This window comes from Chlorocebus sabaeus, chromosome 5 (genome assembly GCF_047675955.1).
Source record: "Chlorocebus sabaeus isolate Y175 chromosome 5, mChlSab1.0.hap1, whole genome shotgun sequence".
Lineage (NCBI taxonomy): Eukaryota > Metazoa > Chordata > Mammalia > Primates > Cercopithecidae > Chlorocebus > Chlorocebus sabaeus.
Window position 1 is genome coordinate 16337585 of NC_132908.1, and position 13611 is coordinate 16351195.

The following is a 13611-nucleotide window of genomic DNA, read 5'->3' on the forward strand; positions in this document are numbered from 1 at the left end:
TCTACATTTCAGTCCAAAAGAATGGGAATGACGGCTGGGTACCGTGGCTCATGCCTGTAATCCTAACAGTTTGGGAAGTTGAGGTGAGAGGATTGCTTGAGCTCAGAAGTTAGAGACCAGACTGAGCAACCCATGGCGAGACCCCCATCTCTACTAAAAATACAAACATTAGATGTGGTATCATGTGCCTGTGTCCCAGCTACTTGGGGGGCTGATGCAGGAGAATAGATTGGGCCTGGGAGGTCGAGGCTGCAGTGAGCCGAGATTGCACCACTGCACTGCAGCTGGGGTGACAGAGTGAGACCCTGTCTGAAGTTAAAAAAAAAAGAGAATGACAAGGCACAAAGGGCACTCAATCCCAACTTATTTAGGATCTTCCCTCCCACCCCAAAGGATTTCTTGGGGGGCTCCACCAATTGTATCTGCTGTCCTCTTTCTGCTCACTCCTAACTACAGGAAAGCTGGGAAGCATTGCTTTTGGTTTGGGCTCATTGTCACCCCAACTAAAATCAGAATTCTTGGCCAAACAAGAAAGGAAGAATGGGTATTTGAGAAGCAGCTAACAGACTCTGGCATATCAAACAGGCTTCCAGTGAACTCCTGTTTCCCTTGTGGAATAGAGTTCTTCGGGGTACAGGTGCAAGGAGAGCCTTGCAAGGGTAGCATAGAGGCTGTAAGTCCTCGGAAGGTCAAAGTGCTGGGACAAAACAAATTCAGATCATCTCTTAAGCGATGTGGTGCTTTCTGATTTTCTTCCCTCCTTCCCATCTCCCACCCCCGCCCCCAACACCCTACACTTAGCCCTTGTGGAATAGAGCTCTTAGGGGTGCAGGTAAAAGAGATTTGAGAGACACAGAGAGAAACAGCAATAGGTGCAGGATGGGTTGACATTGGGGTGCAGAGAAGAAGTTACAAACAAGATGGGAGAGGTGATTTGGGGACTACAGGGCTGAGCCTGCCGACTTAAAGATACGGGGGCTAAAAAGAAACAGCTGTGGCATACAGAACCTTTGAGGGGGTGAGGAGGGTAAAGTTAAGAAATTTAAAAAGTATTTGGACCAAAAATATTTGAGACCTAATACATCAGTTGCTTTCAGTTCTTCTTTGGTAAGATGGATATTTTTAACTCTTCTTTTCTGGTGAACTTTTTCCTAACCCATTCCATAACTCCCATCATGCCCATGCAAATAGTTACTATTAATCACTTTAAGAAAATCCAAAATGCCCAAAGAATGACAATGAATTTAGCATCATTTATACATCACACATTTGCAAAATGGATCTACAGTTATTTGTTCAGTGAATAGATGATACTTGATGCATAAATGGAATAAGAGTTGTTAAAACAGTTGCATTTCTTGAGAAGGTTATGAACACTCCAATGTCATTGTCTGGGTAAGGTCTGCCCTGACCAGCCTGTTTCCCGTTGTCCTATTTTAGCCATTTTAGCAAATCAGCTTCCTTTTCTTTTTCTTTGCTTTTTTTTTCTTTCAGAGACAGGGTCTTTATCTGACACCCAGGCTGGAGTGCAGTGGTGCAATCTAGCTCACTGCATCCTTGAACTTCTGGGCTCAAGGAACCAAGCAGCCAGGACTCCAGGTGAGCACCACCATACCTAATTTTTAAATTTTTTTTTCTTTGTAGAAAAGAGGTGTGGCTGTGTTGCCCAAGCTGGTCTCAAAGTCCCGGACTCAAACAATCCTCCGGCCTTGCCTCAGCCTCCCAAAATGCTGGGATTACAGGTGTGAGCCACCATGCTCAGCCTCTTTTTTTTTTTTTTCAAAGCATTTGTCACTGTCTGATATTACTGGTTTATATATTTGTTTGTCTTGACCTGTCTGCCTCCTTAGAATGCAAGCTTGATGACCGAAGGGACTTTCTGTGTCTTATCCATGGATGAATTCCCACGAATCCCTCGCATGAACACTGTGCTAAGTATTGAATCCATTCTCAATAAACATTTGGTGAATATATGATTTGTTGAAGTCCTCAATATACGGCTTGGCACCTAGTAAGTGCTTGATAAATGTTCGCTCTCACTGCCGTCATTGTCATCATTGTCATCCTTGTCACTGGCACAGTCATAAATAAGCCTATGACCCCAGGGGTTAGATTAGGCACCCATAACACATATAATCAACTTTTTTTTAAAGATGGGGTTCTGCTCTGTTGCCCAGGCTGGAGTGCAGGGGCACAATCTTGGCTCATTGCAACCACCGCCTTCCAAGTATCTGGGACTACAGGCATGCACCATCACCCCTGGCTGATTTTTGTCTTTTTAACAGAGACGGGATTTCATCATGTTGGCCAGGCTGGTCTCAAACTCCTGGCCTCAAGCGATCCACCCGCCTTGGCCTCCCAAAGTGCTGAAATTACAAAGCATGAGCCACCACGTCCAGCCCACGATCAACATTTAAAGGAAAAAAAAAGTCTGCCAATGTAGTCTGAGACTTGGACTGTGTCCCCTTCACAAACATCAGAGCCTTGCAAGGGTAGCATGGAGGCTCTGAGTCCTCAGAAGGTCAAAGTGCTGAGACAAAACAAATTCAGATAATCTCTTAAGCAATGTGGTACTTTCTGATTTTCTTCTCTCCTTCCCATCTCCCACTCCTGCCCCCAACACCCTAGTCTTGCAAATTGATGTGATTTTCTTCTGCACACATGATAGGCGCCCCCTCTGCATAGGACCTCACTTTCCTTTGCTGTCTCCAGATTTTTTTTTACAGGAAACTCTGCAGTCAGAGGAAAGTTATTTACTACCTAGAGCTCCCTCTGCTGATGCATTAGGTAGATTATTAGCCTGGAAGCCTGTGGATTTCAGCAGAAGCACAGCTGGGCTCTTGGTGGGGTTTGTCAACTGCCTATGCCTGTGTCTGATCAGAGGCTGTTTCTTTCTCTTGGATGGGGGAAAGAGGTACAGGTGATGCCTGTCTCTCTACGACCTCGCATGCTGTGGGTGAAGCTCCAGGGACATTCGAGGTCCTGGCTCCTCTGACGTCCATGTGGAATCCTTGTGCTTGCAAATGATTGTTGGAGAGACTCTGGCATTCCTAGTGGGCTGGGAGGGTGTTCCTCTCACCACTCACTGTCACTTGGAAACAGGTGAACCCACCTGTTCATGATTTCTGTCTCGAAGGAGAAGTGAAACCTAGGGTGAGTTTTTTAATTTTTCAAGAGCAAAGTCAGGGTCAATTTGTAGAGTCTGGGTAAAAACAGGCTCTAATAAACCGAAAAGAAATAAATGCATGATTGAAATTTTAAAAAAGAATGTATTTGGCTAAATTTAACTCTTAGGCTGAGGTTTATTTAAATGCAGAAGGCATGTCCAGCCCTAGCTCTCTGGCACCTGGGGCAGGAGCATTGAGGCAAGGGGAGAACATTGCTTTACAGACCACCCTGCCAATGTAATCAGGCTAATATTCCTTCAACACTGCGACTGGCCGGTGCTGTCATTTTATATCAACTTTATGACACTCTGCTGTGTACACTGCCCCATTTCCCTGCCTCCAACCCCCCAGCCTTAAAACATACATATTATTTTTCTTCACTACTTACAGTTGAGAGTATCGAGGTTTGGTGACATTAAGTAACCTGCTTAACATCACACAACTAACAAGTTGCCGAGATGGTGTTTGAACTTGGGTTCCTTGAACTTGTAAGCACTGGGTTCCAAACCGCCAGCATCCCAGGCTCACTACTGCCTGCCCCCTATGATCAGTGCTCATTCCACCACCAAAATTTATTCAGTGCCCTGCACTGTACAGAGTACCAGAAAAAGTAGAGATGAATGAGATGTGGTCCTAACCCTTGGGGGTATATGCAATCTTCTGCCAAAGTCGAGGATGAGGTTTAGTGCTACTTCCTCCAGGCAGCCCTCGATATCTTTGGACAGTCATAAATGGCAGTGCCCTACTGTTGTTAATAAAAACTAATAATTATAAATACATAATAATTAATAACAATTAATTAAAAATTAGTAGGTATGGTGACATGCACCTGTAGTCCCAGCTACTTGAGAAGCTGAGTTCGAAGGATTGCTTGAGCCTGGGAGTTTGAGGTTGCAATGAGCCATGATTGTGCCACTGCACTCTAGTCTGGTCAACAGAGTGAGAACCTGTCTCAAAATAAATACATAAAAATAAATGAAGTAAAACACATATCATCCAACATTTATGGAGCACTTACAATGTGTCAGTCACAATAGGATAAAGCCTTTCTTATGGGCTTATCTCAGTGAATCCTTATAAGAAACTTACGAGAAAGGCCCTTTTATCAGCCTCATTTTACAGACCAGAAAACTGAGGCCTCGAGGTAAACAATTGATACTTAGAAGTCGGAGTCAAAAAGTAGCAGAGCTGAGTAAACCCAGGAAATCTGGCTCTTAACCATTTTGCACACTGGCTCGGCTGTGGCTGGCCGTTCCTCTGACCCCATCCCGTGCCTGTCTTGTCCTCCGACCTCTTTTGACAGCTCCTTGAGAGAGAAGCCGCCTGTCCCCCTGGCCTCCCACTTTCTCTCACAGCCCCCAGCTCAGTGCTGGGCACACCCGGGAGCTGAAAACTACTTATTAACTGCTTTACTCCGCCTTCACTGGAAAGTGGTGATGACACAGGATTTGGGGTGGAGGTGGGGAGGGAATCCCACAGATCAGCTTGGGGCTTCTTTAGGGCTCTGGCTCTTGGTCAAGTGAGATTAGGAACGATATTTTAAGAGCAGAGTTCTTTAGGGAATCTTCTACACGCCTATATTTTGCTTGCCTAGCATGATGCCTGGCACATAATAGGGTCCAATACATCTTTGTTGAATGACTGAATGAGCTTTAAAAATTCTAAGGAATCTCACTGCTGTTGCTAGGGCTGCCGCTGGCGTCTCAGGCGGTGCTTTCGGCTCTGTCTTATACATCAAGCTCTGCCTGTCTCGCTTTTACACCACAGTGGAAGCCAAAGGCAGGGCCGCTTCGAATGCAAAGTGGCTACTTTTGCTTGGTTTGGCTTAGAAGACATGATGCCCGGCCCCTGCTCCCGGGGGTTCTGGCACTGCTCAAACCAACTGCGCCCCCTGGTACTGAGATGTATGTGCATTTCAGATTCGTCAACATTCACGCCCTTCTCCCGCTCCTAGCCATCTGCTGTTCTGATCTCATCTTTGCCTCACCTCCTTAACCAAAGATTCTTGAGGTGCAGGAAGACAGCCCCAGTGACCCCAGAAGCTTGCCTTCCTGTTCTCCAATCTCGGGTGATTTTTCATCCTAAAACCATCACATAAGCTGTTTATGGCGTCCATAACCCGCCTGGAGCTTTTAAGCCTCTTTCTTGCATGGCTTTTTATGAGTCTGAGATAAACAAACAACTCACTTTCTCCAGGGACTTGGAGCCCAGATCCTTAACCTCACTCCTTAAGCCCATGGCCCCTGAGGGAGCAGAGCCAGAGGGTGGGCCCCAAAGGACTGTGGTTAAATGTGCCATGTGGAGGAAACAGATAACATCACTGCTGCTAACGGGGGAAATGCGGCCAGAGACCTTGAAGCAAAGATGAGCCAGAGGGCAGGGTTGCCAAGAGTCATCAGAGCAGGCTCTGCTAGGTTGAGAAGCTCTGCTTAGACACTAAGCGTTGTGGCAACATGTCAAATCTTGGGGGCTGTCTCCTCCAACCCTTCATTTGGCACTAAAGAAATCTAAGTCCTGGGAGGGGAGGTGACTTGGCCAAGGTCATGTAGCCTCGGGGAGGCTGCGTGGAATAAATGATGGAATCTGTTCCCTGCACCCACTTCTTCCTTCCCATCAGACCCTGGTCTCTATAGGGCATTCAAGTCGTTGCAGGGAGGCTGGCTTCACCCCAATGGCAGAGGTGAAATATGGGATCTTGGCCAAGTTAACCCGCATTTTCTAACTCCCTGGCCACATTGGTTGGTCTTGGAGTGACCCAGAATTTAAGGCTGGTCTAATCAGAAAAAAAAAACTCTGAACCTTTGAGGAAAATCCTGGGAAATACTGATCCTTCTTTCCCTGGGCTACAAATGAACACAGGATACAAAGTGGTCTCAGCCGCTGAGGCCAGGCATCATGTGACATCAAGAGGGAATAAGGTAGACTCCATGGAAAGCAGAGAGGAGAGAAGGAAAGAAAAGGAATCCCAGGTGATAGTTCTGAGTTTCTGGATCAAACTTCACCTGAAGCCTTTCCTCTGCAATGTTCAGGTACATGATCCAGTAAAGTCTATTTTTAAGACAGACAGGGCTGGGTGCAGTGGCTGATGCCTGTAATCCCAGCACTTTGGGAGGCTGAGGCAGGCAGATTGCTTGAGGTCAGGAGTTTGAGATCACCCTGGCCAACACGGTGAAACCTCACCTCTACTAAAAACACAAAAATTAGCTGGGTGTGGTGGCACGTGCCTGTAATTCCAGCTACTCAGGAGGCTGAGGCATGAGAATCACTTGAACCCAAGAGGCAGAGGTTGAAGTGAGCCGAGATCACACCATTGCACTCCAGCCTGGGCAATGGAGTGAGACTATGTCCAAAAAAAAAAAAAAAAAAAAAAAAAGACTAAGTCTTATTACTGTTAGTAATAGATGTTATCACTTGTAAACAAAATATCCCCAACTGATAAACAGATGACTGGTGGCCCTAGAAACTTGCCTCTGGTCTTTTGCTCCTGGTTAGGGGTGCTGGACCCAAAGGGAAGGCCTGTATGCCTGGCTACATGCCTGGCTAAGCTTTAGGTATAACTAAGGCTGACTGGTTTGGAGTTCAGAACCCCCACTAGCAGACATTTTATACTTCCCTTGTTTAGGCAAGTGGGTTGGTTAATTACGTGGGTTCAGAAAGCATTTTCTTGGTGCTTACTCCCGTCTTGCCCTCATGAACCCTTAGCATTTTTGCACATCTCTATAGCAATGTTTATCTCACTATATATATATATATATATTTTTTTTTTTTTTCTTTTCTTTTTTTAGATGGAGTCTTGCTCTGTCACCCAGGCTGGAGTGCAGTGGTGTGATCTCAGCTCACTATAGCCTCTGCTTCCCAGATTCAAGTGATTCTCCTGCCTCAACCTCCCAAGTAGCTGGGATCAGGCTGTGTGTCACCACACCCGCCTAATTTTTGTACTTTTAGTAGAGACGGGTTTTCGCCATGTTGGCAAGGCTGATCTCGAACTTCTGACCTCAGGTGATCCTCCTGTCTCGGCCTCCCAAAGTGCTGGGATTACAGGCGTGAGCCACGGCGGCTAGGCCTATCTCACTATATTTTATTGATTAACATCTACATCAGGGTTCTCTAGACCTCCAGCTTGCTGAAGATGAGATTAAACCTCATTCACCTTTGGATGCCTGCACCTGGCCCACTGTCTGACACAAGCTTTGTATTCACGGATGCTTGTGGAATGGATGAAACAATCTCTTTCCACTCCCTGCCTCATTGTCTGATGAGCCTTCATTATACTCCACTTTCTTTCCCTTTGTAAATTAGGATGAGGTGGAAAAGCACAGCAGACAAGATGCTAAGTATTCACGCCAAGTCCTCGATTCACAAACTGAGGATTTGATCTGCTGTTGTATTCCCAGAGTGCTAGGTCCCGTATGGGACACCAGCTCCATCCCATATGCTCACTGTTCTGCGCTGCTGTGTATAAAGCCCTGGGCAAGAGGACAAGGGAGGGAAAAACTGGAAAGACTGAGTCAGAGAAGGCTCGGGATGAAATTTGAGTCCATTGGGATCATTCTGCCTAAACCCCCATCCACAGAGGAGAAAGCCTGGGGCCAGGGAGGAGTCCTCCTCCTCCTGGCTCAAGGTCACCGGGACAGACCAGTCTGGATGGGAAATAATTCCCCTTTCAAAAGCAAGACCTGTTTCCCCAGGACCTGGGCCCTGTGCAGACAGGAAGGCGGAGTTCAGGATGGATGGGGAAAAGGACATGCTGGGAGGCTCTGGGGCCATTTTTTGGGGCTTGCATCCTGCGAAGGTTGAGTAACTCCATGGGTCTCCCTTTTGCCGCTAAACCACTTGCCAACCGGGTTTGGAGTCTTTTGGCTTGTGAGTCCTCAGGGACCAGAGAAGTGACTCAGTGAACGCTTAGTACATCGTTGGCACCGGGGATTGTGTGTGATTCAGGAGTCACTCACAGAGCTTGTGCTGATTAACTCCAGAAACTCACCCAAAGCCTCCTCCCCACCCCTTCAAGCCCAGGATGAAGGGATCAGACTGTGGCTCTCACACTCCTGAAATGTTTCTCACGTGTCCACCTGCCAACCGGTCTGGACCACGAACTCCGGGGCCAGGAGCTTCCTCTACGCACTGCCTCCTGCCAGCGGCCCACATGGAAAACAGGACCTCGGGACCCCCTCTCTTCCTGACCTCCCCTAGATTCTGAGCGGGCACACCCTCAACCAAAGCTCCCCTGTTTTGCTGCCGCGCCTCTCTTCTTCCGCCTTGGGAATTGTCCCCCTCGCCCCCCATCCTACTCCCACTTCGTCCTGAGGGGTGTCTGTCTTCTCTGATCGCCCCCACCCCCTTCCTATCCCTCCTCCTTTTCCTCTCTCGGCTCCGCCCCCAGGCCCCGCCCTCTCCGCCCCGGCCCGCGTTTCCTCGGCCCCTTCCCCATCACCCTCCTCTCCAGCGGGGACAGGGGTGTGGGGAGGGGGCGCCGCGCGGGCTAGACGCCTGCCCCTCCCTGCGCGCCCAGTCCCCGAGCGCGCGCCCGGCGCCCCCCTCCGCGGCCTCCCCGCTCCCGCCTCCCCGCCTTCTCCTCCTCCTGGTGACGTCCGGGTCCCTGCCCGTCTGAAAACTCCGCGCCGCGGCGGTGGAGGCGGCGGCGGCGGCGGCGGCGGCAGCAGCGGCGGCGGCGGCGGAGGAGGAGCAGCGGCGAGCCGAGGCGGCGGCGGCGGCCGGAGCAGGAGCCCGAGCGGCAGTCGGCGGCCGCGGGAGCCGCGGGGAGCGCGGGGGCGGCCCGGAGCGCGCCGGGGTCCCCGCGCCCCGCTCGCCCGCCGCGCTCCGAAGATGGTGGCGGCGCCGTGCGCCCGGAGGCTGGCCCGGCGCTCGCACTCGGCGCTGCTCGCGGCGCTCACGGTGCTGCTGCTGCAGACGCTGGTCGTGTGGAATTTCAGCAGCCTCGACTCCGGGGCCGGGGAGCGCCGCGGGGGCGCAGCGGCGGGCGGCGGAGAGCAGCCGCCCCCGGCCCCGGCCCCGCGCCGGGAGCGCCGGGACCTGCCCGCCGAGCCGGCTGCAGCCCGAGGAGGAGGAGGCGGCGGCGGCGGAGGAGGAGGAGGACGGGGGCCCCTGGCGCGGGCGCGGGGAGGCGGCCCCGGAGAACCCCGTGCACAGCAGCTGGCCAGCCGGGGGGCATTGCCCGCCCGGGGTATGGTAAGATGCCCTTTCGGCTCGCGCCCCACGGCGAGGGAGGGAAGAAGGCAGCCCGACCCCGCGCCCCGCTAGCCCTTGAGCCCGGTCATCAGACTGGGACTCTGCAAGCCTACCGACTCCACATCGCCTCTTGCCCCGGGAAGTCGGGTGGGGTCCCTGCCAAGGCTCAGGGGTCGTGGGCTGCCCCTTTCAGAGTCTGAACACGGACCCTTTGGGGTCTGGGGGAAGTTATCTCCAGTGGGGGCGCTTTGGGGGTTACCGGAGCCTGGCTGGGTTCCTGTTCCCCAACACTCTTGCTGGGGACCCCAGCTGACTTGCTTCGTGCGTGTGGGTCTTGGTGCCTCGCTCCCTTGTCTGAGTGAGTGGATCGCGCCGGATCCTCAGCCGCTGATCCAGGGCGGTTGTCGCAGCAGCATCTCTTTGGTTTTTGCCGAGCTGGATGCAGACAGATGAGCCCTCTGTTCGTCCTGGCCTGCGATGAGGGCTGAGCTGGGCGTCCCAAGTCCCCGACCATGCCCCTGAATCAGTACTCAGTCCGGGGTGTCTGGTCTTACTTTGGGTGTTCTGTTTCTCCTCTCTGGATGTTTGAGCCTTCCGTCTTCACCTTCTCTGTCTCTAACCTTGCCGTCTTCCGTGCCCTCTCTGACTTTATCTCCTCCCCATCTCCAGTTTCAGGGCATGGCTCCTTCTCCTAGCTGGTTGTCTCTGTCTCTCTGTCTTGATGCGGCCGGTTCGGGTCACCGGCTGTGTGTCCGACCACACCGTCAGGGCTTCTACTCCTGTGGGATTACTTTGCCCTCCGTGGGTGTGAACAGTCAGGGCTCTGAAACTGTTTCTTCCGCAGATCTGGGGCTGTCTGGGTGGCTGGGTGGGGAACTGACTTGTCTTCCTACCCTGTCCCCAACTTCTCCAGGGATACCTTTCCCACCTTCTCTGGGCTGCCTTGCCCAGCCTGCTGAGCTAGGAACACATGGGGCGGGAGGCCTGAGTCCTCAGTTCAGAGCCAAGGTCTCAGTTTCCCAGGGGCGTGAGTTCTGTCTTAGGGCATAGCTAATATGTTGTGTGTCTGTCTGTTTCTTCGTCACACTACTTGTCTGCAAGGGTTTGCCTAGCTGCTAAAGGGTATTAGACACCAGGGGGATGGTTTCAGGATCCTGAAGACTGAATGCATATCTCTATCATTTGTCACTTTGGAAGTCCTCACTGAAGACTGCCTTCGTACACAGCGTGGTGCTTTGTGAGCTGCTAAACTTCTTCGGAGTCTGTGCGACCCTCTCTGCCGGAGTGCAGCTCTTCATGCCTGCGAGCTGAGCCAGTCCCAAGACGTGAAGTGATGGCATTTCACGTTGCCGTGTGGGTAGCAGGGAGAAGTCTTTCCCTCGTTTGCGGGGAGGATAGTGGCCTGAGCTGCCTGATGGAGAACCAGAACATTCCTAGTGTCCTGCGATCTCTTCTTTACAGAGAGGGGTACTCTGAAACACTGCCTTTGAATTCCTGGAGTTGATAGGGATTTCTGGCAGAAATGCAATTAGAAGATCTTTGTGCATCCAGAGCCCAGGAGGTGGGGTGGGAGGGTTGGGGGCCATGTCCTGCTGGTCCAGTGTAGGAACGTGTAGGGGAGACGTGCGGGGTGGGGGAAGCCTGGGGCTTACTGTTTCCTTTGCATCTGGGGTTCAGAGTCGGTTCAGGAAGTACCTTTAGAATGCATACAGCACCTGTTGAAACAAATGAAGAGAAGGAAGGAGGCAAGGCTAGCTGATTTCTTCATAAGGCCCCGGCATTGTGAGCCTCCATCCCCAGCCCGTCTGTGTGTTCGGCTCAGTGTTTTACTGTCTCACACCAGCTCAGCCTCTGAGAGATCTGCGGCTGGGGAGGTAGGTGGGAACACACTATTTTCCTTTTTACTTCCTTTTGGAATTTCAGTTCCAGCAGCGGAGTTGCTTTGCTTTTCTGAAACTCCGTTTCCAACTGCACGTTCAGTTACTCTCCCCAAACCTGCATGTCCTAGTCTCAATTTCTTTACCTTCCAAGGTAGACATTTATGTATTTTTTTTTTCTTTTGGTTCTCTTCGCTTCTTGGTAGGTGTCTACCATGCTGTTGACTGTTGTCGTTCGGGGATTTGTATTTTATTTCATTTGCTTGTCTCTCTCCTTTCTTTCCTCTCCCCCCACACCTACTGCATGGCCTGCTAAATCCGGAAATCACAGTACAGACAGGCTGGCTGGTTGGAGCCTGGGGTCTGTCCTACTCTGTCTTTGCCCACCCAGTTCTTGCCCTTCCATGGAGCTCCAGGAGACCAGAAGGGGGCAGGCTGTTCCTAAAGTCTGGTATAGCTGGAGCTTGGGTTGCAGGCAAGGAGAGGACCAGACCTTTTTACAAGCAATAGAGGCCCTTGAAATGTGCAGTTTGTTTCCAAACCCTGCTGGGGCTGCCAGGATGATGCTTTGGAGGGAGATTCAGGAGTGGCACATTTAAAGAAACAAATCCCCATGATTTTCCAGATGGCTCTTTTAGAGAGATGGTTAGACACATGCTTAGAAGAAGATGCTTTCGCTCAGTGCTCTGTTGCAGGCGGGTATGGGGTGGGTAGACAGTCTTGGCTCTTGCACGTGGGGGGAACCTGTGTCCTGGGTTGCTGGTGGGTGTGTTGCAGAAAGTGTCAGTCGGGCATTGTGTAGAGGGCATTTCCTAAGCCAGATCTTCCTGCTTCCTGATGCCCACAGCCTCAGAGCATTTGTCCTTTTTATGTTTGGGGAGCTGTGCTTCGGTGGAAGGCCCTGATTGTATTTTTGGTGCACTTAAGAAGCCAAGAGGAAACACCCCGTTTCTCAAGTAGAAAGAGTCAGAGGGCATGTCCATAGAAGATTTGCAAGCTCTCCTTTTCCTCTCAGCCTCTTTCAAAGCTCTTAAATATTAGAATTATTGGGTGGATTGCAGCTGTTTTGTGGCTGTGACTCTGATTCCTTCACTGGGTCTCCAGTAAACTGTGGATTTTACTGTCATCTCAGAATTTAAGAAACAGACGGACTCCCTTGTAAAGGGAGGAAAAATATTGGGAGAGCTGTCATGAGGATCAGCCTACAGGTTCTGAATAGATTTTGGAGAAAATGAAAGAGAGCTGTGTGTGTTAATGTAATGAATGTTTATTTTCTTTCTCTTAGTGACTCTCTTCTTGAAGTCCCCACATTTATTGCTTGTGTGCTTAGATAAACTGTTACTCAGTAAGTTTCATTTAAGACATCTAGTTTTTTATTACCCTTCCCACCCCCTGCCTGCCGCCCCACATAAGCACACAAAGTAGAATGGGGTTTCTGTATTATCCGACCCCTTTGAAATGTTGATTTTTCGGCAGAAATTCCTCATACTTCACATTACTCAGATAACTCAGGACTTTTTTAGACATCAACTGTGACTTTGAAAGATCGTTTCACTGGCTTTAGATCACCTCTGCTTCTAACAGCCTCAGAGGTGTAGCTTTTCTTCCTATCCAAATATTCTGCGACCACAGAAAACAAGGTGTTTTATTGATGGTTCCCTTTTTTTTTTTCACACTTCCAATGGAGTTTTATTTTGCTTGAGCGATGCATTACACTTTGTATACAGAAATATGCATCATTGAATAATATTTATCTTACTGCAAATGTTGCCATCTGTTTAAATCATATACTGGAAAATGTTAAAATAGATAAATAAAAGTAGAAATTATATACCTAGGTATAGATATGTTTGTAAGATAAATTCTAACATATCTATAGTTTATCAATTCATTTTTTAAAAATCTTCCAGAAGGTTGGTTGGTGAAACGCTTGCTCTTTTTCACCTAGGAAGCCAGCCATGGCATAAGTTCTTACTTACTGGTGACTGTTCAATTTTGATTCATGGTTTTAATAGAACAGGAAATTTGGCGGCTTGAGTTAAAGCAGATACTTGACATCGCGTCATTGTGTGTGTATGTGTGTGTGTGTGTACCTCAGAAAGCAAAGATATCCTTAGGGATATCTCTGAAATAAGAGTCTGCCCCACCCCCTACTCCAGAGCTGTTTATGATCCATAAGGTCATAAATCCATCTATATGAGTGTTTCAGTGCAGACGAACTTAACATGCACACCTGTTGGACTGCACAGGTGAGGTTGAAAGTCTCTATCTTTTGACCAGTGCTGCCTTAAGAGTTGCCACTTATGATGTCTCTCTTTCCCTTTCTTTTGCATTTCCCCATTCCTATGGACCCAGATCCCCGTCTACCAGAAACAATG

The 13611-nt window shown here is 49.8% G+C and overlaps 1 protein-coding gene across 1 annotated transcript in view; it reads left to right on the top strand.

Moving 5' to 3' along the window:
* Window positions 1-8941: 8941 nt before the first annotated feature.
* Window positions 8942-13611, top strand: part of XYLT1 (xylosyltransferase 1) — a 373697-nt gene continuing 369027 nt past the window's right edge. The window contains exon 1 of the mRNA XM_007986630.3: window positions 8942-9356. Within this exon, the coding sequence (XP_007984821.3) occupies window positions 8994-9356 (363 nt within the window). The 5' untranslated portion in view covers window positions 8942-8993. The remainder of the gene's footprint in view (window positions 9357-13611) is intronic.